This window comes from Nothobranchius furzeri, chromosome 14, assembly GCF_043380555.1.
Source record: "Nothobranchius furzeri strain GRZ-AD chromosome 14, NfurGRZ-RIMD1, whole genome shotgun sequence".
Lineage (NCBI taxonomy): Eukaryota > Metazoa > Chordata > Actinopteri > Cyprinodontiformes > Nothobranchiidae > Nothobranchius > Nothobranchius furzeri.
The window spans coordinates 47599126-47622402 of record NC_091754.1 but is presented as its reverse complement, the minus strand read 5'-3'; the positions used below and the strand labels follow the sequence as shown (position 1 = coordinate 47622402).

The window sequence follows — 23277 nt, the reverse complement described above, 5'->3', positions numbered from 1 at the left end:
GACTGAACATTTTTTTTTGTTAACACTGGCTTTTCCTGGGGGGGCCATGGCCACCCCTGGTCACCCCTTGGGGGCACCCTTGCACCTAAGACACACTTGTAGGTGCGTTTTGTCCATCGACATAAATATACTGGACATCTTCTTTCCATTGGCTCCAATATCATGTTTTTGAGGCCAAATGGGAGGTGGCCACCACCGCCATTTTGACCGTGTCACAGGTTCCGTCCAGCCCAGACAATTCCACAAAAGGGAAGAGAGGAGGAGCTGAGGGTGGGGCTGTAAGGCTGGGATCAACTGACGACACCCGGTCGAACTAGCTACAAGCTAACCTGAAGCTAACCCTGGCTAACCCAAAGCTAACGCGGAGGTGGGAGCTAAGCTAACGGAGGTAGCAACCTAGCTACAACCAGAGTTTACTGTGCACAACACCAGAGCTTCTGAGTCAGAGATACGCCAGGGTGGCCGCTGGGTAAAACCGGGTGGAACACAGAGGTCTCCGAGACCTCCACAAGCCGGCAGCCGCACAGCAGACAAGCGCCGCTGCGATCTGAGATGCGCAGAGCTGCCGCTGGGGAGAACCGGGTGGAAAGGTTTCCATCCCAGAGATCCACAAGCCGGCAGCCCGCGCATCAGACAGAAGCCGTGATCAGACAGAGATGCCCCGAGCTGCGGGGAGGGGAGAAACGGGTGGAAAACATCGGTCTCCCGAGAGCTCCACAGGCCGATAGTCGGAACCCAGCTCCACCAACATGTTATATTTCAACCCATTTTCTAAAGTGCAGCATTATGTTAAATGCACTGGGGTTTACCCTATTACATTTAAATTTCATGGTTAAACAGTACATGTTAAAATCTAAGCTCAGCTCGGCAGTGACCTAAAATACATAAATATAATTTTACTTACTGAAAAAAATGAAGTGGAGACTCCTTGGACGCTCTATTAGTGCAATTAATGCCACAGCAAGTCATTTTGTCCAACAATTGCACAAATAATATCCAAAAAAGAATACACAAACAAAGAGACTCAAAATCCCGGAGCAGTTTCCAGGCCAGACCGAGGCTCTACTGAGGCCTTTCCACAGAGCTAGCTCTGTGGTCACGTGGGTCGGATGCTCATTAATTATACAGAATTTTAGGCTTTTAATACACTTAAAGAGCAAGTCACCCCCAAATAAACTTTTTTTTGCTGATAAGCTAAATAAACGAGTGTCTAATCGTGCTGCAGATACGTGTCGTCAATAATTTGGCACTTCAGTGCATCTTAGTTAAAATTTAAATATTCTGCCTAAAACTGGCAGTGTTGTGCTGTTGTCAGGTAAAAACTATGCACTGTATTTTTATTTAAATCTGCCACCGCTATTGGCTAAGAAGTATGCTATGATGTCACAATGCTGTCGTGAGCCTTAGTGTGTGTGTGTTTGTTAGCGGCTCCGCCCTCTCGGTCTGCCAGGCAGCAGCATTTGTTGCATTTTTCAAACATGAAGTGGGAGTGGAGTTAGACTCTGGTAGGGGTTGACTTGCTCTTTAAACAGAAGAGTGAGAAAATCATTCACCCCCCTCAGAGTTGTCATGAGTGTAAACTAGATAATTTAAACCAAAAACATGTTTTGGTACCAGGCTGTAAACATGTTTATTTCTGCTGTGAAATTGGTATTTTTAACATGGGAGTCAATGAGGATTTGCTCGCTTCTGACACCAGCCCCCAGTGGATGAGGGTGGAACTGCAATTTATTTCATTTCCGGGGTTTGACTCAATTTTAGAGCCTCATTGTGGGGGCTTGGTTTTGTCAGAGCGGGTGTGGGCGGAGCTTCACTGAAACAGACTTTAATTTCCGGGTATAAATTCATGCTGATGAAAATAACTCACGTTGTTTAGGATAAAAGACACCTCCGTAGTGCGAACGCTAACGGTAATATTTTCTCATGCTGTTCATTGCTGCGGTTTAGAAGAGCGTGACATGGAACAGTTCAATCTTCTTAGGATAAAAGTTAGACAACCTTTAATAGAACTGCTAAAACTTTTTAATGGTCTTCTGTTGAGGTCCAGGTGATCTAGAACAGTGGAGATCTTGCCAGTTAATCAGATCATTAACGGCTGGATCCGTTCAGTTTGTGCTATTTTCTGACCACAGAAGCACACGTTCGGCATTTTTCTCTCTTTAATTGGGCTTCTGTTTTGAATTAAAAGTATGTTTATTCTAAGCCGGCCTAAGTCTATAAAATCGTATCTTTGTTTAGAGAGGAGAGCGTGCTGTTGGGATGTAAGGGTTGCACGGAGGAGGATTTCTTGGTAGAGGTGTAGATGAATGGGCTGAAGTGACGGGAGCGTAATCAGACAGCAGGTTAGTTATCTCTATAATGCTCCATCATGTTCAGCTGCTCTCTTGTTTCCTTCCAGTGCGGCTCCCCAGACACCTTGTTAAATTTAGACCTGAGTCAACTAGGCAGCAGTGTGTTTGTATACGAGAGAGGTTGTCGTGTTCATGCAGAGCGTACGTTACAGCAGGTACAACTGTCTGTAGATGCACCAGGAAAAAATCTACTTTAGGGTTTGAGCACCACTCTCATCAGACGTCTGTGCAAAGAAACTCGTGCGGCCTCCGCTTGCATAAGAGACGAGCGAAGGGGAGGTCGCCGAGGACTCAAACTCCTTTCAGGCTCCTTTTAATTGATGGACCAAAACGCAATTATTTGTAGTGTCTCTGTTAGACGTGGTAGATACTCCCCTCTGCACAAACACTGACTGGTGTCTGTTGGTGACCTGCTTTAATTTAAACCAGTTCCAACTGGAACCACGTCAGTCCCATAAAATAATCTATCAAGAACATCTGAGACCAGGCATGCCCAATCGTGGTCCTCCAGAGCCACCATCATGCATGTTTTTGTTGTCTCTCTGCTCTAAAACTTGTTCAGCGGGTCGTGAAGCTCTGCTGAAGCCTGTTAATCACCAGCATAGCTTAAATCAGGTGTGCTGAGGCAGAGACACCTGTAGCATAACTCTTTAACGTCAGGAACCCAAGGTGACCTTGGTAGCTTTGTATCGTGGATGAAGACAGGGACGTCCATTCCTGCACGTCCCTGTCTTCATGTGAGCCAGTTGAGGTGACTCGGGCATCTAGTCAAGATGCCTCCTGGACGCCTCCCTGGTGAGGTTTTCCTGGCACGTCCAACCGGTAGGAGACCTAAAGGGAGACCCAGGACACGCTGAAGGGACTATGTCTCTCGGCTGGCCAGGGAATGCCTTGGGATTCCTCCAGAGGAGCTGGCTCAAGTAGCTGGAGAGAGGGAAGTTCCTGTGACCCGATCCCAGATAAGCGCCCGAAAATGGAAGGCTGGAATATCAAAGCTCTCCGTGTTTTTCTGTCCTCTCTGACTAGCTGTTAGCATGTCAGTCCAAACACGACTGAACAACAGAACCTTGTCAACAATGATGTTGGCACTCTAGGGAGGGGTTGTAGAGGTTCTGGAAATGATTGGATTGCCTAAAAACAAATTTCCTGATACTTTCACCGGACAGCCCACACATTCCTCCGTGTTGTGAAACCACACTTGTCAGCATTATTACTCAACTGAAGGAGTTGTGTTCAGAGGTGCGGCTCACTTTTGGGATTAATGAGGAACCTTATGCAAACATGATCAAACCTGCAGGAACCGTTTAGAGCTGAGCATCTGCACGTGGAGATGAACATACTTTAATTATTATGGATCCTTGTGCTCATTTAGATCACTGATCCTTCTAATTAGTCTGCCTACGACTTTTAAACCCTCACAGTGTAGCTTTAATAACCTCAGATATCACACACATATGACTTTTCTGCTTTGTTTAAATCCTCCTAGAGGTGGAAGGAGTTTGAAACCCTCACTGACCTTCTTAGAAACAAAGTACTCGTAGCCAACTAGCTAATGATTACCAAGACAGATTCTAAGATGGAAGAGGCTTTCAAGAGGCCATCCACTGGAGAGTAGGTGGTCCTCCCTAAAGGAGAACCTGATGACTCTGATGGAAAGAAGTCAAATCTGATCCAATGAAATAAAAATGTTTCAACAACAAACTCTGTGTGAACGTCAACGTGACACCGAGTCATAGAAACTGTCAAACACAGCGGCGGCAGCATCATGGTACAGTGACAAACTGAGACGTGAAAGTAGGAGTAAAACTTTCTCCCTAAGCTTTTTTGGTTAACTTCAAGAAATGATCACACATGCACCTATGTAAAGCTTTAATATAAAAGGCTGAAATGGTTGATTTATTATGGAGATTTCAGTGTAGATAAGTGATTTAAAGATTTATCTTTTGTAAAATATTAGAACAAACGCCCCACATGTCTGTTTGTGTTCAGGCATGCAAACCTCACTCCGTGGTTGTCTCTCAGTATTATTAACCCCCCATGTCCTCGCTGCCTAAATGGTGATCATCCAAACATCTGTCCTCACACTCCTGTTGTGAAGAGCTTGCTGCTGAGAGTCTCGGTTTTTACCCTGAAGAGAAAAAGAGTCATGAGTGGTTTGTGTCAGCTTCAGCGACGTTTGCTTTTGTTTAAGAACCTGCTCAGACTCTCGAGTCTCTCATTTAGAGGAATATTAGGAACAAAAGAAGTGAAGGAAGAGAGAGTGAAAGGGTTTATTGGGTTTCCTGGACACTCCTCTGGGTGTGTTTGGGTACATGAGCAAACACATTTACAGCTTTATCTGCTCGATAACTGCTTTAGTCTGTGACAATACAGAGGCGTGATTGGCTATTTTAAAAAAACGCCAACTAACCAACCAGCTAATTCTAATCCCCGAGTTTGAAAAACAACCTGCAGATAAGATGCGTGTTGCTTAAGAATAGTGTTATGATGTTGTTGCTCCGCCCACGATAGTCTCTGTAACAGCTCAACGATGACTCATTCCAACGTTTTTAAGTCGAACTCTACTCCCGGCTACAACGCATTGTAAACCCAAATGTTGAAAATAACCAAATATATTGAGTAAGTGAATCTGATAACTAAAAAAAAAAAATTTTGAACTCAAATGTGTTGAGTTAGTTCAATCATCTCCTTGTTTTAAGTACATAGAACTCAAACGTTTTAATTAATCTGAAAAAATATATATATTTTAGTGACCATAACTGAAATAAATCAATAAAGAACAACTTAACTTGAATGAGTATATGAACTAAATATTAATTTATTATTTTATGTTTCTATATTATTCTATTCATCTTTGTCAACTTAAATTGTGTCTGATATACAAACGTATATATTTCTTAAAATATTTGTGGATCCATAGGAAAAACAAGCACAAACCAGCAATGTTGGTGGATTTCAGGTACAACAAAGAACTGGTGGGTGAGGTGCATTGTGGGTAGTTATGTTTTTAGTTATTTTGTTCTGTCCATTGTTGTTCTTAGTTGTTACTTCATTCAGTGCTGAAAATGTGGTGTTACTTGTTGTATCATGTTGGCAAAATTAGCGAGGAGGTTGGTCAAAGGAGTGACCCTCCTATGCCGTTCCACTTTAATTAATACTGTGGTGGTTCACACTGGATGTTCATGCCTTGGCTTTGGATGCTTCACTCACTGGTTGGGTGTGTGAATCATGTGCTGATAGCAACTTATCTCAGTTTGTGTAGTACAACATTTTTTTTAGTTATATCAACTTAAGTTTGAGTTAAAAAACATTAACATTTTGAGTATATTTTCTAAGTAATGAGTTGAAAAATGTTGAAAATCTTGAGTTAATTACTCCCTAATTATAAGTTGAGACATCAATATTTATAAGATAACATTGAGATAATTTAGGGTAACTGCTAATGTAATTATATTTTCTTTAAACTAAAAATATTTAAAAACATCACTTAAATATTTTTGTGTAATCTGTTGCAAAATAATTTTTGACTTCTGTGAACTTACTAAGGTTTACAGTGCGGCATCATGTGTGTGACCTCTGACCTGCTCTAAATGTTTCCAACACTATATTGTGTTTGTCTTCTGTTTTCTCTTTAGTCATTCCCAACACCCTCAAAGTTTCCCCTGCTACGCCACCCAAAGTCATCCCAGAAGGAAGTGACCTCACGCTCTCCTGCAACGTGACCCGGGAGTTCAGCTACCCCACCTACCTGTCCGTCATCTGGTCAGTGAAGAAGGGCACGACTTCAGAGGATATTTTGGTGTTTGGACCTCAGGGGGATGTCAACACAGGTTCCACGTACACGTACCGGTTCTCGGACGGAGGCATCCGATTGGTTCCTGGCAGGAACGGAGTGTTTGATCTTGTGATTACCAGAGTGACAACGTCAGATGATGGGATTTATCAATGCGCTGGAGCAGAGTGGACGCATGAAAAAGGAGGGAAGTGGACTAAAATCGTGGAGAGCAAAAAAGAGATGGGGGCGGTTTCTGTCACTCCTTCAGGTAAAACCACACCCAGCCGAGGAGACGTTGTTTGTTTACGTGATGCAGAATGCATTATGGGTAATTTAAAGAGCAAGTCACCCCCAAATCAACTTTTATTTTCTGATAAACTATATAAATGTGTATCTAATTGTGCTGTAGACACATGTAGTCAATAGTTTTGCACTTTAGTCCTTTGTGATGTCACAATGTCGTTGTGAGCCTGTGTGTGTATTTGATAGCGACTCCGCCCTCTTGGTCTGCTAGGCAACAGCATTTGTTGCATTTTTCAATTCAATTCAATTTTATTTATATAGCGCCAAATCACGACAAGAGTCATCTCAAGGCACTTCACATAATAAACATACCAATCCAGGTCAGATTATTAAGCCAATCAGAAAAAATGTTTCCTATAAAAGGAACCCAGCAAATTGCATCAAGTCACTGACTAGTGTCAGTGACTTTACAGCAATTCTCATACTAAGCAAGCATATAGCGACAGTGGAGAGGAAAACTCCCTTTTAACAGGAAGAAAACTCCAGAGGATCTTGGCTCGGTATAAGCAGCCATCCTCCACGACTCACTGGGGATGGAGAAGACGGAGCACACACACACACACGCACGCACGCACGCATGCACGCACGCACACGCGCACACACCAAGCAATGTATGGTTACATTGTGATTTCTTAGTAAGTATTCTATTTGGCGAGAGATAAACTTTTTGTATTTATCCTAGTGGATCTATAATTAAACGGATAAATTAGTAGTAGCACATCCAACGTCAAGGAAAGCAAAAAGTTATTATCAGGAAAGAGAGAATGTTTAAGTGGTTAGCAGCAGTGTGCTAGACGATGGCCCCCTCCATGAGACCACCACAGCTCAGCAGAACATCATTGTAGCTGCTTCTGGGGAGAAAAACACTTAGAGAAAAAATAAAATTAACAGCTGAAATAGCAGAAAATAAGACGGTTAAAGAGCAGATTGTAGAAGAAAGTAGAGTGTGAAAAGTGGTCAGTGTATCCTCCAGCAGTCTAAGCCTATAGCAGCATAACTACAGAGATAACTCCGGATAATCTATCCTATTTAGATGGAGGCATGTTGGAGGCAGGGCAAGGGAGAGCCGTCTTTACCGACTGTACACTCCACCTCCCTCTACTCCCCCACTTGTCCAGATCTAGGCTAACATCAGATTTTAACCCTTTGATGCATAATGGTCACTACAGTGGACAGGTACTCAAAATTGTTATTTATTTATTTTTGCTATTAAGCACAGCTGTTTAAGACTTTATTGTATGTGAGCCCCTCCATTTGGACTTCAGTAAGGCAAGCCACCATATTTCATGTTCAGAATGCACGCTGTCCACTGATATGGACATGTAATAAATTATTTGTAAATTAACAAAATGTTACAAAAAACATTCACACCTAAAGATGAATGAAAAAAATTGTTTAAAAAATCATGGTTGAAGATCTCATAATTCATGCATCAGAGGGTTAACCATAGGCCCTATCAAATAAAAATGTTTTTAAGCCTATTCTTAAATGTAGACAAAGTGTCCGCCTCACGGACTAAGGCTGGGAGCTGGTTCCACAGGAGAGGAGCCTGATGACTAAAAGATCTGCCTCCCATCCTAATTTTAGATATTCTGGGAACCACCAGTAAACCTGCAGTCTGAGAGCGAAGTGCTTGGTTAGGAACGTATGGAACAATCAGGTCACTGATGTATGATGGAGCTCGATTATTAAGAGCGTTATATGTGAGAAGGAGGATCTTAAAATCTATTCTGAACTTAACAGGTAGCCATTGTAGAGAAGCTAAGACAGGAGAGATATGATCTCTCTTTGTAATTCTCATCAGAACTCTAGCCGCAGCATTTTGGACAAGCTGAAGACTTTAACTACATTCTGTGGACTTCCTGAGAGTAATGAATTACAGTATTCCAGTCTTGATGTAATAAATGCATGAACTAGTTTTTCAGCATCACTCCTGGAAAGAATGCTTCTAATCTTAGCAATATTCCAAAGGTGGAAAAAGGAAATCCTACAAACCTGTTTAACTTGGGATTTGAATGACATGTCCTGGTCAAAGATAACACCAAGGTTCCTTACTTTGTTCTCAGAGACTAATTTATTGCCATTCAGGTCAGGTGATTGGCTAAGCAATTTCCTTTTCTGGATTTCTGGTCCAAAGATGAGAACTTCAGTCTTGTCTTGATTTAAAAGCAAAAAGTCTAGAGTCATCCAATTTTTTATGTCCTCAAGACAAGCTTGTAATCTACCTAACCGATTAGGTTCATCAGGGTTAATGGATAAATATAACTGAGTATCGTCAGCATAACAGTGAAAGTTTATCCCATGCTGTCTAATGATTTTACCAATTGGGAGCATATATATAGTAAAAAGAATTGGTCCAAGCACTGAACCCTGTGGTACTCCACAAGTAACCCTGGAGTATGAAGACGATTTGTCAGATACATTTACAAAATGAAATCTATCAGACAGGTAGGATTTAAACCAGCCTAACGCTGTTCCTTTGATCCCTACAATATGTTCAAGTCTTTCTGCAAGAACATTGTGATCTACTGTGTCAAAGGCAGCGCTGAGATCTAACAAGACTAGAACAGACATAAGATTCTTATCTGAGGCCATGAGAATATCTTTTGTAACTCTGACTAATGCAGTTTCAGTGCTGTGATACTCTCTAAAACCAGACTGAAATTCCTCAAACAGATCATTAGTGTTTAAATGCTGACATACTTGGATGGCCACTATTTTCTCCAGGACTTTGGATAAAAATGGAAGGTTAGATATTGGTCTATAATTCATTGGGTCATCTGGATCCAGAGAAGGCTTCGTAAGTGAAGCTTTGATTACAGCAACCTTAAAATCCTGTGGTACATACCCATTCACTAAGGATAGATTGATTATTTCTTGAATAGGGCAGTAACCAAAGGAAATGCTTCTTTAAATAATTTGGTTGGGATTGGATCCAAAATGCAAGTTGAAGGTTTAGATGAAGCTAATATTTTTGATAACTCTGAAAGCTCAACTGGATCAAAATGGTTCAAGCACAGATGAGGTTCTACAGTCACCTCTGATGCTGCCTCACTTACTGAGGAAGAAGAAATCGCATTAGGGAGGATGCTAAAGATTTTGTTTCTAATAGAATTAATTTTACTCGTGAAAAATCCCATAAAGTTGTTGCTGCTGAGGGCTAAGGGAATAGATGGCTCACAGCTATGATTCTGTGTAAGTTTGGCAACTGTACTGAAAAGAAATTTAGGATTATTCTTATTCTCCTCAATTAACGCTGAGAAATAAGCAGTTCTAGTTTGTCGAAGCTTATTTTTATAAAGCACAAGGCTATTTTTCCAGGATAAGTAGGTCTCCTCATGGTGCGTAGAGCGCCATGTTCTCTCCAATTTCCTAGAGTTTTGTTTTAAAGCTCGTAAATGAGATTAAAGCCAGGGAGCCAACTTCCTATCCCTAATTACCTTCTTTTTTAAAGGGGCAACATCATCTAATGCCACATGTAAAGAGGAAGTAACGTTATGAACTAAGGCATCAATTTGTGAGGGGCTAGAAATGAAAATATTGCCCTCTGCTACGTTCCTCTGAGATGCAGAGGACAGTAAAGATGGAACAGTTGATTTAAAAGATGCAACAGCGTTGTCAGATAGAGACCGACTATAGTGAAATTTACTTTCATGTCTTGAGAATTCAGTTATAAAAAACTCAAAGATTATAAGAAAGTGGTCCGAGAGGACTGGATTATGTGGAAAGATCGTTATTTCCTCACACTCTATGCCATAAGTCAGCACAAGGTCTAATGTAAACAGGAAGTGGGAGTGGAGTAAGACTCTGGTTGGGGGTGACTTGGTCTTTAATGTTGATGGGGAGTGAGGATGTCCCTTCTGCAGCTCAATTTTTTCTTATTAAGCTCGTTTCCTATTTTAGGTTTTAGTATTTTTAAGATAATTTTTATGATGTGAGAAATAACCATAAAACAACGTATAGGGGAAAAACTGTATTTGAGGTTTAAAAAACAGTCTTTAGGACTCTAAGGTAAAGTACAAATAAACATAAAGCAGTATTGGACTGAGTACAGACCCCTTTGGGACTCTGTAACAAAAAACATGAGATCTAACTCATCTCCCATTTACCAGTTTAAAGCTAAGACACAAAGTAACTAACCATAACCTAAAATGATGATTAACTGTATCACACACTTCTTTAAAGGCACACATACACTCCAGGAGCGCTGCTCAACCGGCTCCCCATTGCACCGTAATCCGTTTGCTGGTAATGTGTGAGGGGATACGGGCAGATTAAAGCGAAGGAAAGCTGATTTGTAACCCGCTTGAATGGCATTGTGTTGAATCGGTGTGTCGACTGGAACTTGATCAAACCAGAAATGACTCGTAGCCTCCGTTGCTCATAAGCCTGATTACCTGGTGAAGGAAATCAATTCCTGCAGGTCTGAGCCTTTATGCACTCCCAGAGCTCCGCCCTTCACTTGAATGAAATGTGAATGCGTTGTTTTTGATTTCTAATAAAAGATGGAAGCTAGTTGGTGTCTCATCGTCAGGAGACCCTTTAGAAAAACCTTCATCACGGTCCGTCAGAAGGCCTGTGGAGATCCTGATTTATGTTAACCGGTTAGCTCGAGCAGGGCAGCGCTGGATCTGTAGTGATATTAAAAAACGGGTGAGTCAGGGGAGAAACGTGGGAGAGTTCTCACCCTTGTGTGTGGTTGTATTTGTTTTAAAGAATCCTCTCCTCTTTGAGACTTGTTCACCCCCCCATGTTGCTCTCTCCCAGGAGGTTCACGACCTTAAACTGGCCGTGTCTCTGCCTCACCCCATCCTCAGAGAGGCCCTGCCACTTTCACCCACTCTCACTCATTCATGGCGGTTGCTGCGGACACCGTATCTGCTATCTTTCTAGGTTACCGTATCCTCTAAGTGCTGGAGAGCACCCAGTGGTTTGTAATGAAGCCACACACACACACACACACACGCCACTTCATATTGACTTACTGACTTGAGTAAAGAGGATGAGAAACGTCAAACAGAGTTGGCTTTGTCTCCCTTGTCCTTTCTCAGACACCACACACAGACTTTTGACCACATTCTGCTGCTGTTGATGTTGTTACTGGAGACCTGATTCCAGTGTTGACTCGAAGGTGCATGGGAAAGATGGACATTTTGATTTCTCTGGTCTGTACGGGACTTTAAATGTCTCCTGTTGACACAAGGCTCTGGGAAACCTAAAGCTGCCCTTTACTCCCAGGTGGAGACATGTTGGCGTATGGCCATATCAGGATCGGATTAAAGTTTTAGCCTTTAAATGGCACCTTTACAGACCTAGAGACCCCAAGGTGCTTTACAACACAGCAGTCATTAACCCAACTCATGGACACATTCACGCGTTGGTGTTGATGAGCTACATTGTAGCCACAGCAGCCCTTCGGCACACTGACAGAGGTGGGGTCACTGATCCCTCCAACCACCACCGCCAGGTAAGGCAGGTGAAGTGTCTTGCCCAAGGACACAACAACTGTGACAGACCGAGCCGTAAGCGAACCTGCAACCCTAAATTTAAAGGACTTAAAATAATCACAACTGAATTCAGCTAGCTAACAGGTTAGTTTCCTGTAAATAAGCCAGAAACTTTCTGTCTAAATGCAGGGATTCAAGGACCCAATCCCCGTTGGGGGGTGCAGGTTGGGTCCTTTGTCTACCAGAAGTGGACGGCTGTAAAATTAGACACTAAACCTTCAGATTTACCGCCCTTACTTCGGCGTATGTCCTGTTGCCTAGCAACCTGGATGGAACTAAGCAGATGCTAAAGAGAGCATCTCATCAAAGAGCTACAGCATCTTCACCATCATGTGAGCTAGTTATTTAAATTACAGATGTTAGCGTATAAACATTTAAACTGAAATCCTTTCCCACTCGGATCAAAAATCTTCTGTTTGGCCTACCATGAATCCTGGGATAGTGGAAGGATCCACCAGATCCGTTAGAAATTGGACCGCCTTGTAGCGTCACTGTGATGTAATCAGCGTTCAAACGCGACCTTTGACGGATGCGGTCCATAAATTTGGACACCGACTTTTTATTTACACATTTTTATTTAGTTTTACATAAACTGCATTTGGAGTTCAGAAAATTAATAACTTAATCTTTTAGTTCTTGTTTGAAACATTTGATAAAATCTTATAAAACAACATTCCTAAGACACAAAATGCATTTTTTTGTTTTTATCGTTTTACTTGATGCAAGCTTAAACTCGCTGACAGGCTCGAGTCTCTTCCAGGCAGACTTGCAGTGGCTGTTGTGGACAGACGACATTCCCACATCCTGGTTTTTACCTATAGCTTATCAGAAAAGACATCCTCCACAGTTAAGACTTTATCTTTTACAGTGATGCAGAAAAGTTTTCAATCAGCTGGAATTTCCTACATGCTTTTATGAATACGACCTAAATAGGGTCTAGGTAAGGTTAGGAAAGAGGGTTCAGGTTATCAAATAGGTACTTAACGTCTCTACTGAATGTAGTTCAATTCAATTCAAAAATACTTTATTAATCCCAGAGGGAAATTGCTTGCTGTAGTAGTTCCGGTAGGCCAAAGCATTTATAACGTCTGAAGTCCTTCTGATGAGTAATACCTGGTGTTTTATGACACTGTTCAGTTCTCAGACAGATCCATTTAAATAGTTTGTTAGAATTTTCTTCATTATTTTAGAAAAGAGGGATCCGCTGTGCTCTCAGGGTGGGTGGACACTCAGGAGTGCGACCTTGGATCGAGGAACGGCTCTTCCCCGTCATCGTGACGCTTATTTAGGTTGTCGTCTGTAAAGATGTTGACTGATGTGTCTCTGTCTTTCAAAGGCAATACCCTGAACGTGAAGGCTTCATCCTACTCCTCTCCCTCATCCACCTCCCTTCTCCTGTCTCCTGGAGACTCGTTGACCCTGTTTTGCAACGTTTCCGTTGACAACATGGCCGCCCTCGCCTTGGAAGTGACCTGGCTGGCCGACAGCCGCGAGATCATCACCATGGAGCGCAGCGGCGTGGTGATCTCCAACATGACATCGAGCGGCACGCTGGGGAGCCACAGGGAAGCGAACCTGGAGAAGACCGGAGTGGGGGAGTACAGGCTGGGGGTGAAGGGTCTCACCGGAGAGGACGGAGGGCTTTACAGATGCCGGGTCCGGGCCTTCGTCAAGAAAGAAGGGCTTAGCGCGGGAGGAGGAGGGAGGTGGCAGATGACAGCGGAGAAGTCGTCCACCCCTGTGACGGTGAAGGTCTCGGAGATCAGTGAGTAGATCCAGAGCATTCTTCTTCTACAATTACATGAATCAGTCCTCCTCTTTTTATCTTTTTTTTTTTGCTCAAACAACTTCCTCTGAGCACCTCAGGACCACGTCTCAGCCACTAGAGACCAAACATCTACCCATAAAGGGGCTGAAATAACCTGAAAATTGTGACTTTCACCCTGATTTTCTAGTGCTTCTCATTTGAGTCCTGTTGTTTCAGAGCGAGATGAATAATTAACACAATGCTCGGATAGAATTCAGCCTTTAGTTATTGGCGTGAATCCAAGTTTTCATGGCTTTTGGTGCGTTTATGAGCTCCTGTGGTGAAGGATGTGGATCACCATCTGTAGCTGATCCCGTTGTCTGTGAGGATCACCACTCCCGGGGTGTGGGGTTATTTTACGTTGGGTTGTTGCCGGAGACGTTGAAGCAGAAGCTGGAGGAGCGGGTGTGCATGTGTGTGGATGTGTAGTGGTGCAGCTCTGGAATCTCAAGAGGAAACTCTTTAATTCTCCAGTTACTCCGTCGACTCCCGCTGCGAGGACGATTGATTAGTCATGGCTTTCCTGCTGTCTGCTACCTCTGGGTGTGCTGTTGGTGTGTGTGTGCGCGTGCATGCACATGCACGCCACTCTTATTCTGCCTCCAAGAGCAGCGATGTCAAACGCAGTCAATGCAGCAATCAATTACTGGCGTGGTGGGTGGTCTCTCTGTCTCTGGAGGTTTTCGTTCTCGGTTTCCATCCACTTTTGTCTCCGAGTGTTTGAGTCCAACATCATGTTGCGTTTTCTCTCATTAAGGTGGAAGCAGCTTGCTGCTGAGGGTGTGCTTACATGCAGTTAGTTATGAGACGAGGTTCTTCATTTTCTGTTAAATATGCACGTGGATCTAAAGGAAGACGGTTATTCAAGCATTCATGTTCAAGGTGGTTTTTGTAAAAGCACATCCAGATCGTAGTCTGGGGTCAGTCTGAACCTGACTTTAATAGTAAAGCACCTTTCATACATTTGGTGAAACTAGAGCTGGGCGATAAAACGGTAACATTTTCCTCGATAGACATAGGAGAACTGGTCGATGTAAACCTTTGATACAAGAACAGATGAACAGCCAATTGTTGTAAGTGTTGCACCGCGCTGGACCAATCACGTGGCTGGAATAGAGCCATGCTGATGGGACAGTAGCAGCCAGACATGCTAACAGCTAATGTTTGTGTAGCTGTAGCCTCTAGGACATGAGACGATGCGGTCCTGTTGGCTTCATCGGAACGTGTGCGTGTGAAGCAGCAGGGACTAGAATCAGTTCCTCTTCATCTGAGACCATGGTCTTCAGTCACAAAAGGGCAGAACGCCTTCTCCGGATCATGTTAAATCAGCCCATTCCAGTGATTAGCTGAACAATCGGTGCAGTCGGTCAGTGTGGTCCTCTCCATATGCCGCTGAGGACAGCAACTCTTCACTGGTACTCAGAGGTTATCGGTGAGATCCTGTTTGCTCTAACAGCAGAGCCGGTGTGAAGGACTCAGCGTAACACGAACCCTGATGGACAGTTTGGAGACAAAAAAAAAAACAGCCGTTAGCACAAAGCTGCAAACGTAGTGAATTCTCTAACCTGGGTAAAAGAAATGATCATCAATGAAGACACACGTCTTTCATTTCAGTCGCTGCACCGTTCTCATCTGACTCAGTTTGTATCAGCCTGTTTCCCTCCAGAGATGTGGCCTTTGCCTTCTCATCCCTGTTTTTCAGATTTAATTCCAGGCGAGTAGAATAAAAGAGCATCTAATTATATTTATACAGAGTCCAGTTTATTTTGGAGCTTCTTGGCTGCTGTGTTGTTGGCAAAGATGAAAAAAAACTGCTTGTTTCTTCTCTGTGGAGTTTAGAATAAACAAAAATGTTTGGCTTATTAGGTTTATGTTGATTTTCCTGCCAGTGAAACGCTACAGTAGGAAACCCGTGCTCCTCTGGGTTTCAGCTTCCAGGTAAGGATGGAAAAAAGAACATCAAGGATTTGCTGTTTCGTGTTGCAAGTCTGAGGCTCAGATGACCTCTGTAGGCGGTTGCTATTGTAGTTACGGGTGGTGCGATGATCCAGCTCCTTAAAAAACTCCGTTACTTTGTGTTTCTGGCTCACTTTTAATTGGAGCCTCTTTATTCCAAGGGCCTATTTTTCCTTTCATGCAGAGCATCTGCAGCTTTTTGTTTTTGCCAGTTTTATACTAAGATCATCCTTTGTTGTATCTATTTTAGTCAAAAATTCAAAATGAGATTCAGCGTAATCTCATGCATGTTTCCTGCCATCTCTTAGCACTCGGAGTATGTGAATATAACTCTGCTACCACAGCACATGTGAGCTTTAAGTTGGTAAAACGGACCAAGTCGTAGCCATTTTTTATACATGCTAAGGTCCATTAGCTGTGACGGCCATCTTGAAATACTCCAATGTAAAATGTACATCAGTCATTCATTTCTGAGTCTCGTTTAACTTGGTGCAGTGTTTCACTAGATATTCTGGCTAGCAAATAAGATTAAGCAGGATTATGCTGATGCAAACACACGTTAGTTAAGAGGAGTTTGCGCTGGTTTTATGTCTGAGTTCAGTTGTTCTCACGTGTCTGAAAATGCTATATCTGTTCTAACTTTATCTAATGTAAGATGTGGTCTTAAAATGCTACATCTATGCTGACTTTAGCTAATCTATTTGGTAGAAATAATCTTAAAATGCAAAATATATGCTAACTTTAGCTAATGTATTTGGTGGGAATGGCCTGAAAATGCTCCATCTATGCTAACTTTATCCATTTGGTAGAAATCGTCTTAAAATGCAAAATATATGCTAACTTTAGCTAATGTATTTGGTAGGAATGGTCTGAAAATGCTACATCTATGCTAACTTTAGCCAATGTATTTGGTAGAAATGGTCTTAAAATACTAAATTTATGCTAACTTTAGCTAATGTATTTGGTAGGAATGGTCTGAAATGCTAAATCTGTGCTAACTTTAGCAAATTTTTTGGTCTTAAAATGGTACATCTATGCTAATTTGAGCTAATGGTCTTTAGTAGAAGTTGTCTGAAAATTTAATCTGGTTGGTGGAGTGGAATTTTTCTAAATGCTACTTCTGTGCAAATTTTAACTAATCTATCTGGTAGAAATTGTCTTAAAATGATACATCTATGCTAACCTTAGCTAATGTATTTGGTAGGAATGGTCTAAAAATTCTACATCTATGCTAACTTGAGCTATTGTAATATATGGTCTGAAAATGTTACATATATGCTAACGTTAGCTAATCTATTTGGTAGAAGTGGTCTTAAAATGCTAGATCTGTGCTAACCTCAGCTAATGTATTTGGTAGAATTTGCCTGAAAAAGCTAAAACTATACTAAGTTGATCTAGAATGTTCAGTGAAATCAGTGTAAAAATGCTACAACTATGGTAACTTTAGCTAATGTAGATTATAAGCATTTTTCTGAAATGAGTACGTGGATAAACGTGGATGCAGCAGGTGCATTTTTTTTTCGGAACTGCGCTGCTCTGGGCGGCTGCATGTTGGAGTAGCTCTGTTGACTATATGTAAGTTTAGCCTTTTCTTGGGCATTTTTTCTTCTAGTTTCTCAAGAAAAATGGTATTTTTTGGACACTTTACTTTTCTGTTTCTGATGCTGTGAAGCTTGGAGGATTTTTACTGCTATTTTTTAGCTTTTTTCACTTTTTGAGCATTTGTTATGATGCGTAACCATGGCAACAAGCTGGTTTACAATCGGGAGCAGCTGATTAACATTGGAAAGGCTGAAATAATACCTCAACTGAAGCCACAAATCCCAAATGAGCTAAAAGGCAAGAAGCGTGGGTGCAGAGCGGGAGCAAAACGGAGACAGAGAAAGAGGAAATTCAAACCATCTCTTCCATCGATCATAATGGGCGACGTGAGATCACTGGCCAACAAGATGGAGGAACTCCAAGCCCTTTCAAGGACTCAGCCAGAGTTTCGGCAGTTTCTGAACCACTGGAGGAGATAATGCAAAGAAGGATTCTCCAGAGAATCAAGAAAATGATGGACAACCCTGAGGGGGGGGGGGCATCTCCAGCGGTCAACGGGCAATCGGGCGGGGTACACCCTGGACAGAGAGCCAGTCTATCGCAGGGCATAAACCGACATCCTCTTACTTTAATTTCTTATTTAAAAACAGAAAATGTGGTTAAAAAAAATTAAGTTAGAAAATGGGGTAAAAATAAAGGATCTTGAATTCAGTTCCACCAACAAGCTACATAAAGCTAATGCTACTGTGAATAATCTACAGGTGAAAGTAAATTGATACCAATTGCATAAATGCTGTCGCTTCATCCCAGTCTTCATCAGTCTCGTTTTAATCCATTCATCGGTTGCTGCCCGCACATCAGTGATAAAAATGGTAATTTCCTGCCTAGAATAAGCTACCTGCTGCCAGGTGTCTGGGTCGAGAGCTAATCGATGTTTTCCACATCACCTGTCAAAGCCTCTCATGTCCTCTAGCGTGTCAGCTATTTTATTCTTCCACAGATGGCTGCAGCACAGATTTGGCTCTCATCATTATTCATCTGGACTAAAAACCTGTTGGAGCAGGATGTGACAAAGAAATAAATTAAAGTACACACCTAGTTCAAAGTGTTATGTAAAATATCTTTACAGGTCTGAATTTAAGTGAAATTCACCACAGTAGCAGCTTCACAATAAAAGGTTTTCAGTATGAAGCGACACGAGGACAGATCTGAGCTTGTGAAGAAGGAACCCTAACGGCTTTATCTTGTGCTGAGCACGGCTGGGTGTCGGTGAGGAGGAGGAGGTGGGTGCCTGCAGGCGGCTTCGGGTTGGTGCACAAAACAGCTCAAGGCTACAATGAGACTTGCTCCAGTTATTATGCAAATGAGACCACTTATACTTCTGGAGGTGTGGTCAACCCAGATGTTGGATATATTTATCATAGCATGGGGTGTGTACGTTTACATTTCGCTTTACTGTAGGTGTGTGTTCTAACCTGCGTCAAATGATCCCACCTGTCCCTCTGAAGGCTAACTTTTAACTTTAGGTGGATCTCATGATGTTTTAAAAAGTCGGCACAAAGTGGCAGAAGGAGGGCAACACACACCAATCAGTTCACAAAACACATCAATTATGACCCGCCCATTTCAGGGTAGAGCTGGTTATTACAGGAAACAAACAAATAAACCTAATCCTGATTATATGGGTAAATATTAAATTAACAGTCATTGCTGGATTAAATCAGTAATGTAATAGAAAAGTACCAAAGTTTTTATGAATTTTGTTCAGTTTCGAACAAAATTCTGCATAAAAGTGTTTCCGTTTAATATATCAAACCTAACCCAGCTATGAAAGGAAGCTGACAAACCTTTAATATTTATTACATGAATCTAGTTTAATAGTCATGTCCCCTGATGATCATGATCAGGATGCTTCAGTTTCTGTTAACAATAACTTGTATTTCACAGGAAGTCCCGCCCTGGTGACTTCCTGCAGCAACAAGTTAGATGGTTTTTGTGGCAATGCTTCGCTTAATCAGGTGTTGATTAGTCATCTTATCTGGACTTGTTCCGTAAAAATGTTCCTAATAAACTTTTGTCTCTATTCTGCTGAAGTGTTTCCACTAGCAGTGAGGCTAATGCTAGCTTACTTCCCCTCTGCTTCCATGCATTATTGCTTGTCGTCGTATTCTGCCAGTGTGTTTTGCCCTCACGCTGCCATTGATACTTACACAGTTTTTTACTTTTGTTAAAAAATACAGAGACAGATGTGAGTTTGTGATCCTTTGTAACTAGATTTTAAATTGAGAGGAGATTTGTGCACAACCTGCTCTAGCATCATTCATTCGGGAAAGCGTTCCCAGCTTTCCCGATCCTGAGTAGTGATGAACTGGAGTTAATGGTGGAAAAGTGTAGTTTCCTCTTAAATTCAATTCAATTCAATTCAAATTCAATTCAAAAATACTTTATTAATCCCAGAGGGAAATTGATTAAATATCTGAAGGATTTGTTTGAACTTTTGAGAATATTTTATTCAGATAAACAAACAATGTTATTTTTACCCTAATCGAGCAGAATTTTACATCCTGTTTTTAAACGAGCTTTTATTTTGGCGAGCCACTCTGCAGCATCCCAGGTGTGTCTTCACCTGTAGAGAAGAGATGATGGGGTAATCCTGTTAAACAGTCCTGATTGGACCGTTATCTCCTTGTTATAGGACGGATTTAGCTTAATTTGTCTGAAACTTTTTGTTTTTTCCACATGAAGAAACTTAAGGACAGCCGTCGGGTTCCTTTTCCAGTCGTTAAACAGATTCGAGCTCGTCTCGGCGGCCGGAGCAGAGACGTCCTGTGTGTATGTCAGCAGGAGCCGTTAGTTAAAGTAACAGCCGACTCCTCTACACACCCAGAAGACTCGTCCGGCCTCCAGGATCCCTGTTGCGTTTAGAAATATCAGCCGAGTTCTCCGGCGAAGTCGCCATCAAAGTCGGTTTGCATGAGCGACGCCAACAGGACCGTGTGTGTATGTGTGTGTGTGTGTGTCCCACATACAGAAGGCTGTTTTTTTTTTTTTTTTTTTGCTTTTAAATTTTAGCCTGGGGGGTCTGAATTTCTTCACACTGCTCTGACACACACACACACACACACACACACACACACACACACACACACACACACACACACACACACACACACACACACACACACACACACATGAGCAACGTTCCTAATTGCTCAGAGATTTTCTCCATGATGCTCTGGTGGATTTGCTTAAACTGTGTTTGTGAGTCTCTCTGCATGTCAGCCAGTCACTTCCTGTTCAACTGATGTGCTGCCTTAAGTGCCCCCACCCCTCACACACACACACACACACACACACACACACACACACACACACACACACACACACACACACACACACGATTTCTGAGGGCAAACCCTTCCAGGGCATGGAGAACTTATTTAGGAGGTCCACTTTGGCAGGAGCACACATGCTAACACACTTAATTCTTCTTACCTTTGGCCACACTTATCTTTGTGTGTGTGTGTGTGTGTGTGTGTGTGTGTGTGTGTGTGTGTGTGTGTGTGTGTGTGTGTGTGTGTGTGTGTGTGTGTGTGTGTGTGTGTGTGTGTGTGTGTGTGTGTGTGTGTGTGTGTGAGCAGCTGCAGTCTGGTTCAGTGGGTCAGAGTTCAACCAGGAAGTCGGTCTAAACTGAGTGTTTGACAGTTGTGTACTCGCTCTCTGCTCCAGGTTCCTGCTCAGTGTGGCGTACTTTATGAAAAACACGAGAAAACTACAAAAATGGCCTCCAGGTTGTAGTAGATGAAGCTTTAGTTAGTTGTTTTCTTCTGCTGGTGTTTGGGCTGGCAGGTGGCTGCTTGTTTGTTCCATTGCAGCTTTTAGTCAGAAGGAACTATTGATCGTATCTCATTTGCTGCTGTTTTAGACCTCAGAAAGGAAAACGTTGTTTAGCTGTCGGGTACAAACGCATCGCTAACTTAAGGTTTCAGTCCCAGAGCTCGCTGCTTGCTTCAGAGATGTTTGTCACAACTTTGATGGTGAAGAACAGAAATGCCGTTCTCACAGAGAATAAAGGAGAGGCGGGGTTCCTGCCCTCCTCCCTCCACACAATGAGGAGCTCAGTGTTGCGGGTCACCCTCCGTGGCGTTCAGCTGCTCCACCACGCTGAGATCAGGCAGCGGAGGGGGTTCAGCCTCTCGGTAAGGTCACAACCCCCCCAATGCTCTATGGAGGTTTCCAGCTTGACAGACGCCACTTGCTGAGACCTTGATGCACACGCCCCAGAGAGACGGTGTCCACCAGCTGACATGTCCAGAGCAGCTGGAGCGAAGCCCCGCTCACATTTAAGTGTCAGGAAAATTCTGAGTAAACTTTTGAAACGACAGAAAAACATTAAATACAATAGGTGTGTGTGTGTGTGTGTGTGTGTGTGTGTGTGTGTGTGTGTGTGTGTGTGTGTGTGTGTGTGTGTGTGTGTGTGTGTGTGTGTGCGCTTGCTTGTCTTTATAGGTTTAAGTAGACAAATCTTAACTTTAACCTGTATCGTGGGGACATTGTTGCATCATGGGGGACATTGTTGCGTCGCGCGGGACATTGTTGCATCGCGCGGGACATTGTTGCATCGCGCGGGACATTGTTGCATCGTGGGGGACATTGTTGCATCGTGGGGGACATTGTTGCGTCGCGGGGGACATCGTTGCATCGTGGGGGACATCGTTGCATCGTGGGGACATTCTGCCGATCCACAATGCTAAGAACCCTAAAACTTGAGGCCATCCAAAATCAGGCAGGTGGTGGAATCTTCATGTTCCAATAAATCAAAGTAGAAATGTTTCCACCCGGACCGTCTTAGACGTGACCCACGCTGAGCCTGATTACTTTTGAGTTTTCATAATAATGTAGAAAATTTTCCTGAAGCTGCATTATGTAATATTTCTGTTAAAAATAAAATTTTTAAATCTGTATCCAGTTTTTTCATCTCCTGACGACGGAGTCTTAAACTGTTGCACTGATTGCGTACAGTGTAAATGTAGCAATTACATTTATTTTGAAAGGGCTCAGGATGGTACTCCCTCAGACTGTGCTTGTGAGAGCGTGTGCTGTATCCACGTTCACGAGGAGATCGTGATCTCCTTCTTGCCAGCTATTCCGGCCCAGTTCTCTGCACCCGTCCCAGGCTTCTCCTTCTCATGGTTCTGGCAGAGTTGGGGCACTCAGAAGCCACGTTGAAGGCTGATTATTCCAGCCTGGATCTCTGGGTTTGGGAGGCGACATGTCCTCCTGGTTCTGCCCACAGTCGTACTACCCAGGCGGCCTGCACTGCTGCACATCATGCCTGGTGCTAAGCTCCAGGACTTTGACATTTTGTGAGAACCAGAGCAGGGAGCTGACTGTCCCCAGGATAACTTTCTGCATCACCCGTCAGGTTTTCCCGGTTCTCCAAAGCTCCCCCTGCTAACCCATCGAATATCGACTTCCCCCGTCACGGCGTTTCCTCTTACTCCAGGCGATGGCAGTAGTGAATAATAAATAAACCGATAAATAAATAAATATGGTGATTTAGTCCGTCAGCATGAATCCGGTAACCTTTTACTGTGACAGTGTGTAGCGTTAGCACATCTTAGCATAAGGCAGCTAATTATTAATTGCAGCTGTTTTTAAGGCTTATTTTAACATGTAATTTAACGTATGATTGCATTGTTTAATAAGAATTTAATAAAAACAATTAAAACTGAACTAATAATTTTGATGACTCATTATTTCACTGTAAATGCTTTTTTAAAAGAGCTAGCTAGCTCTTCTGTACAATTTAGCTTCTGATATATTTTTTGTTAGTATTGCTACACAAATACTTTTTCAGTTTAAACAAATTTCTGTAATAAACGACGATAGGAGCCTAACTTGGAGCACAAACTCTGAACAGATTCTGTAAACGGGTTCACCAGAATAGTGCCAGGTCCATCGTTTCCCAGCATGAGATGATCTTGGTGTAAAATTGACTGACAATGCGCATTTGTTCAAAAAATGCTACTACCT

At 42.6% G+C, this 23277-nt stretch overlaps 1 protein-coding gene across 1 annotated transcript in view; it reads left to right on the top strand.

Annotated features, from left to right (window-relative positions):
- The window catches only part of LOC107380903 (prostaglandin F2 receptor negative regulator), a 76501-nt gene that overhangs the window by 11275 nt on the left and 41949 nt on the right, over positions 1–23277 (top strand). The window contains exons 4-5 of the mRNA XM_015952296.3: positions 5987–6394; positions 13273–13701. Of these exons, the coding sequence (XP_015807782.1) occupies positions 5987–6394; positions 13273–13701 (837 nt within the window). The remainder of the gene's footprint in view (positions 1–5986; positions 6395–13272; positions 13702–23277) is intronic.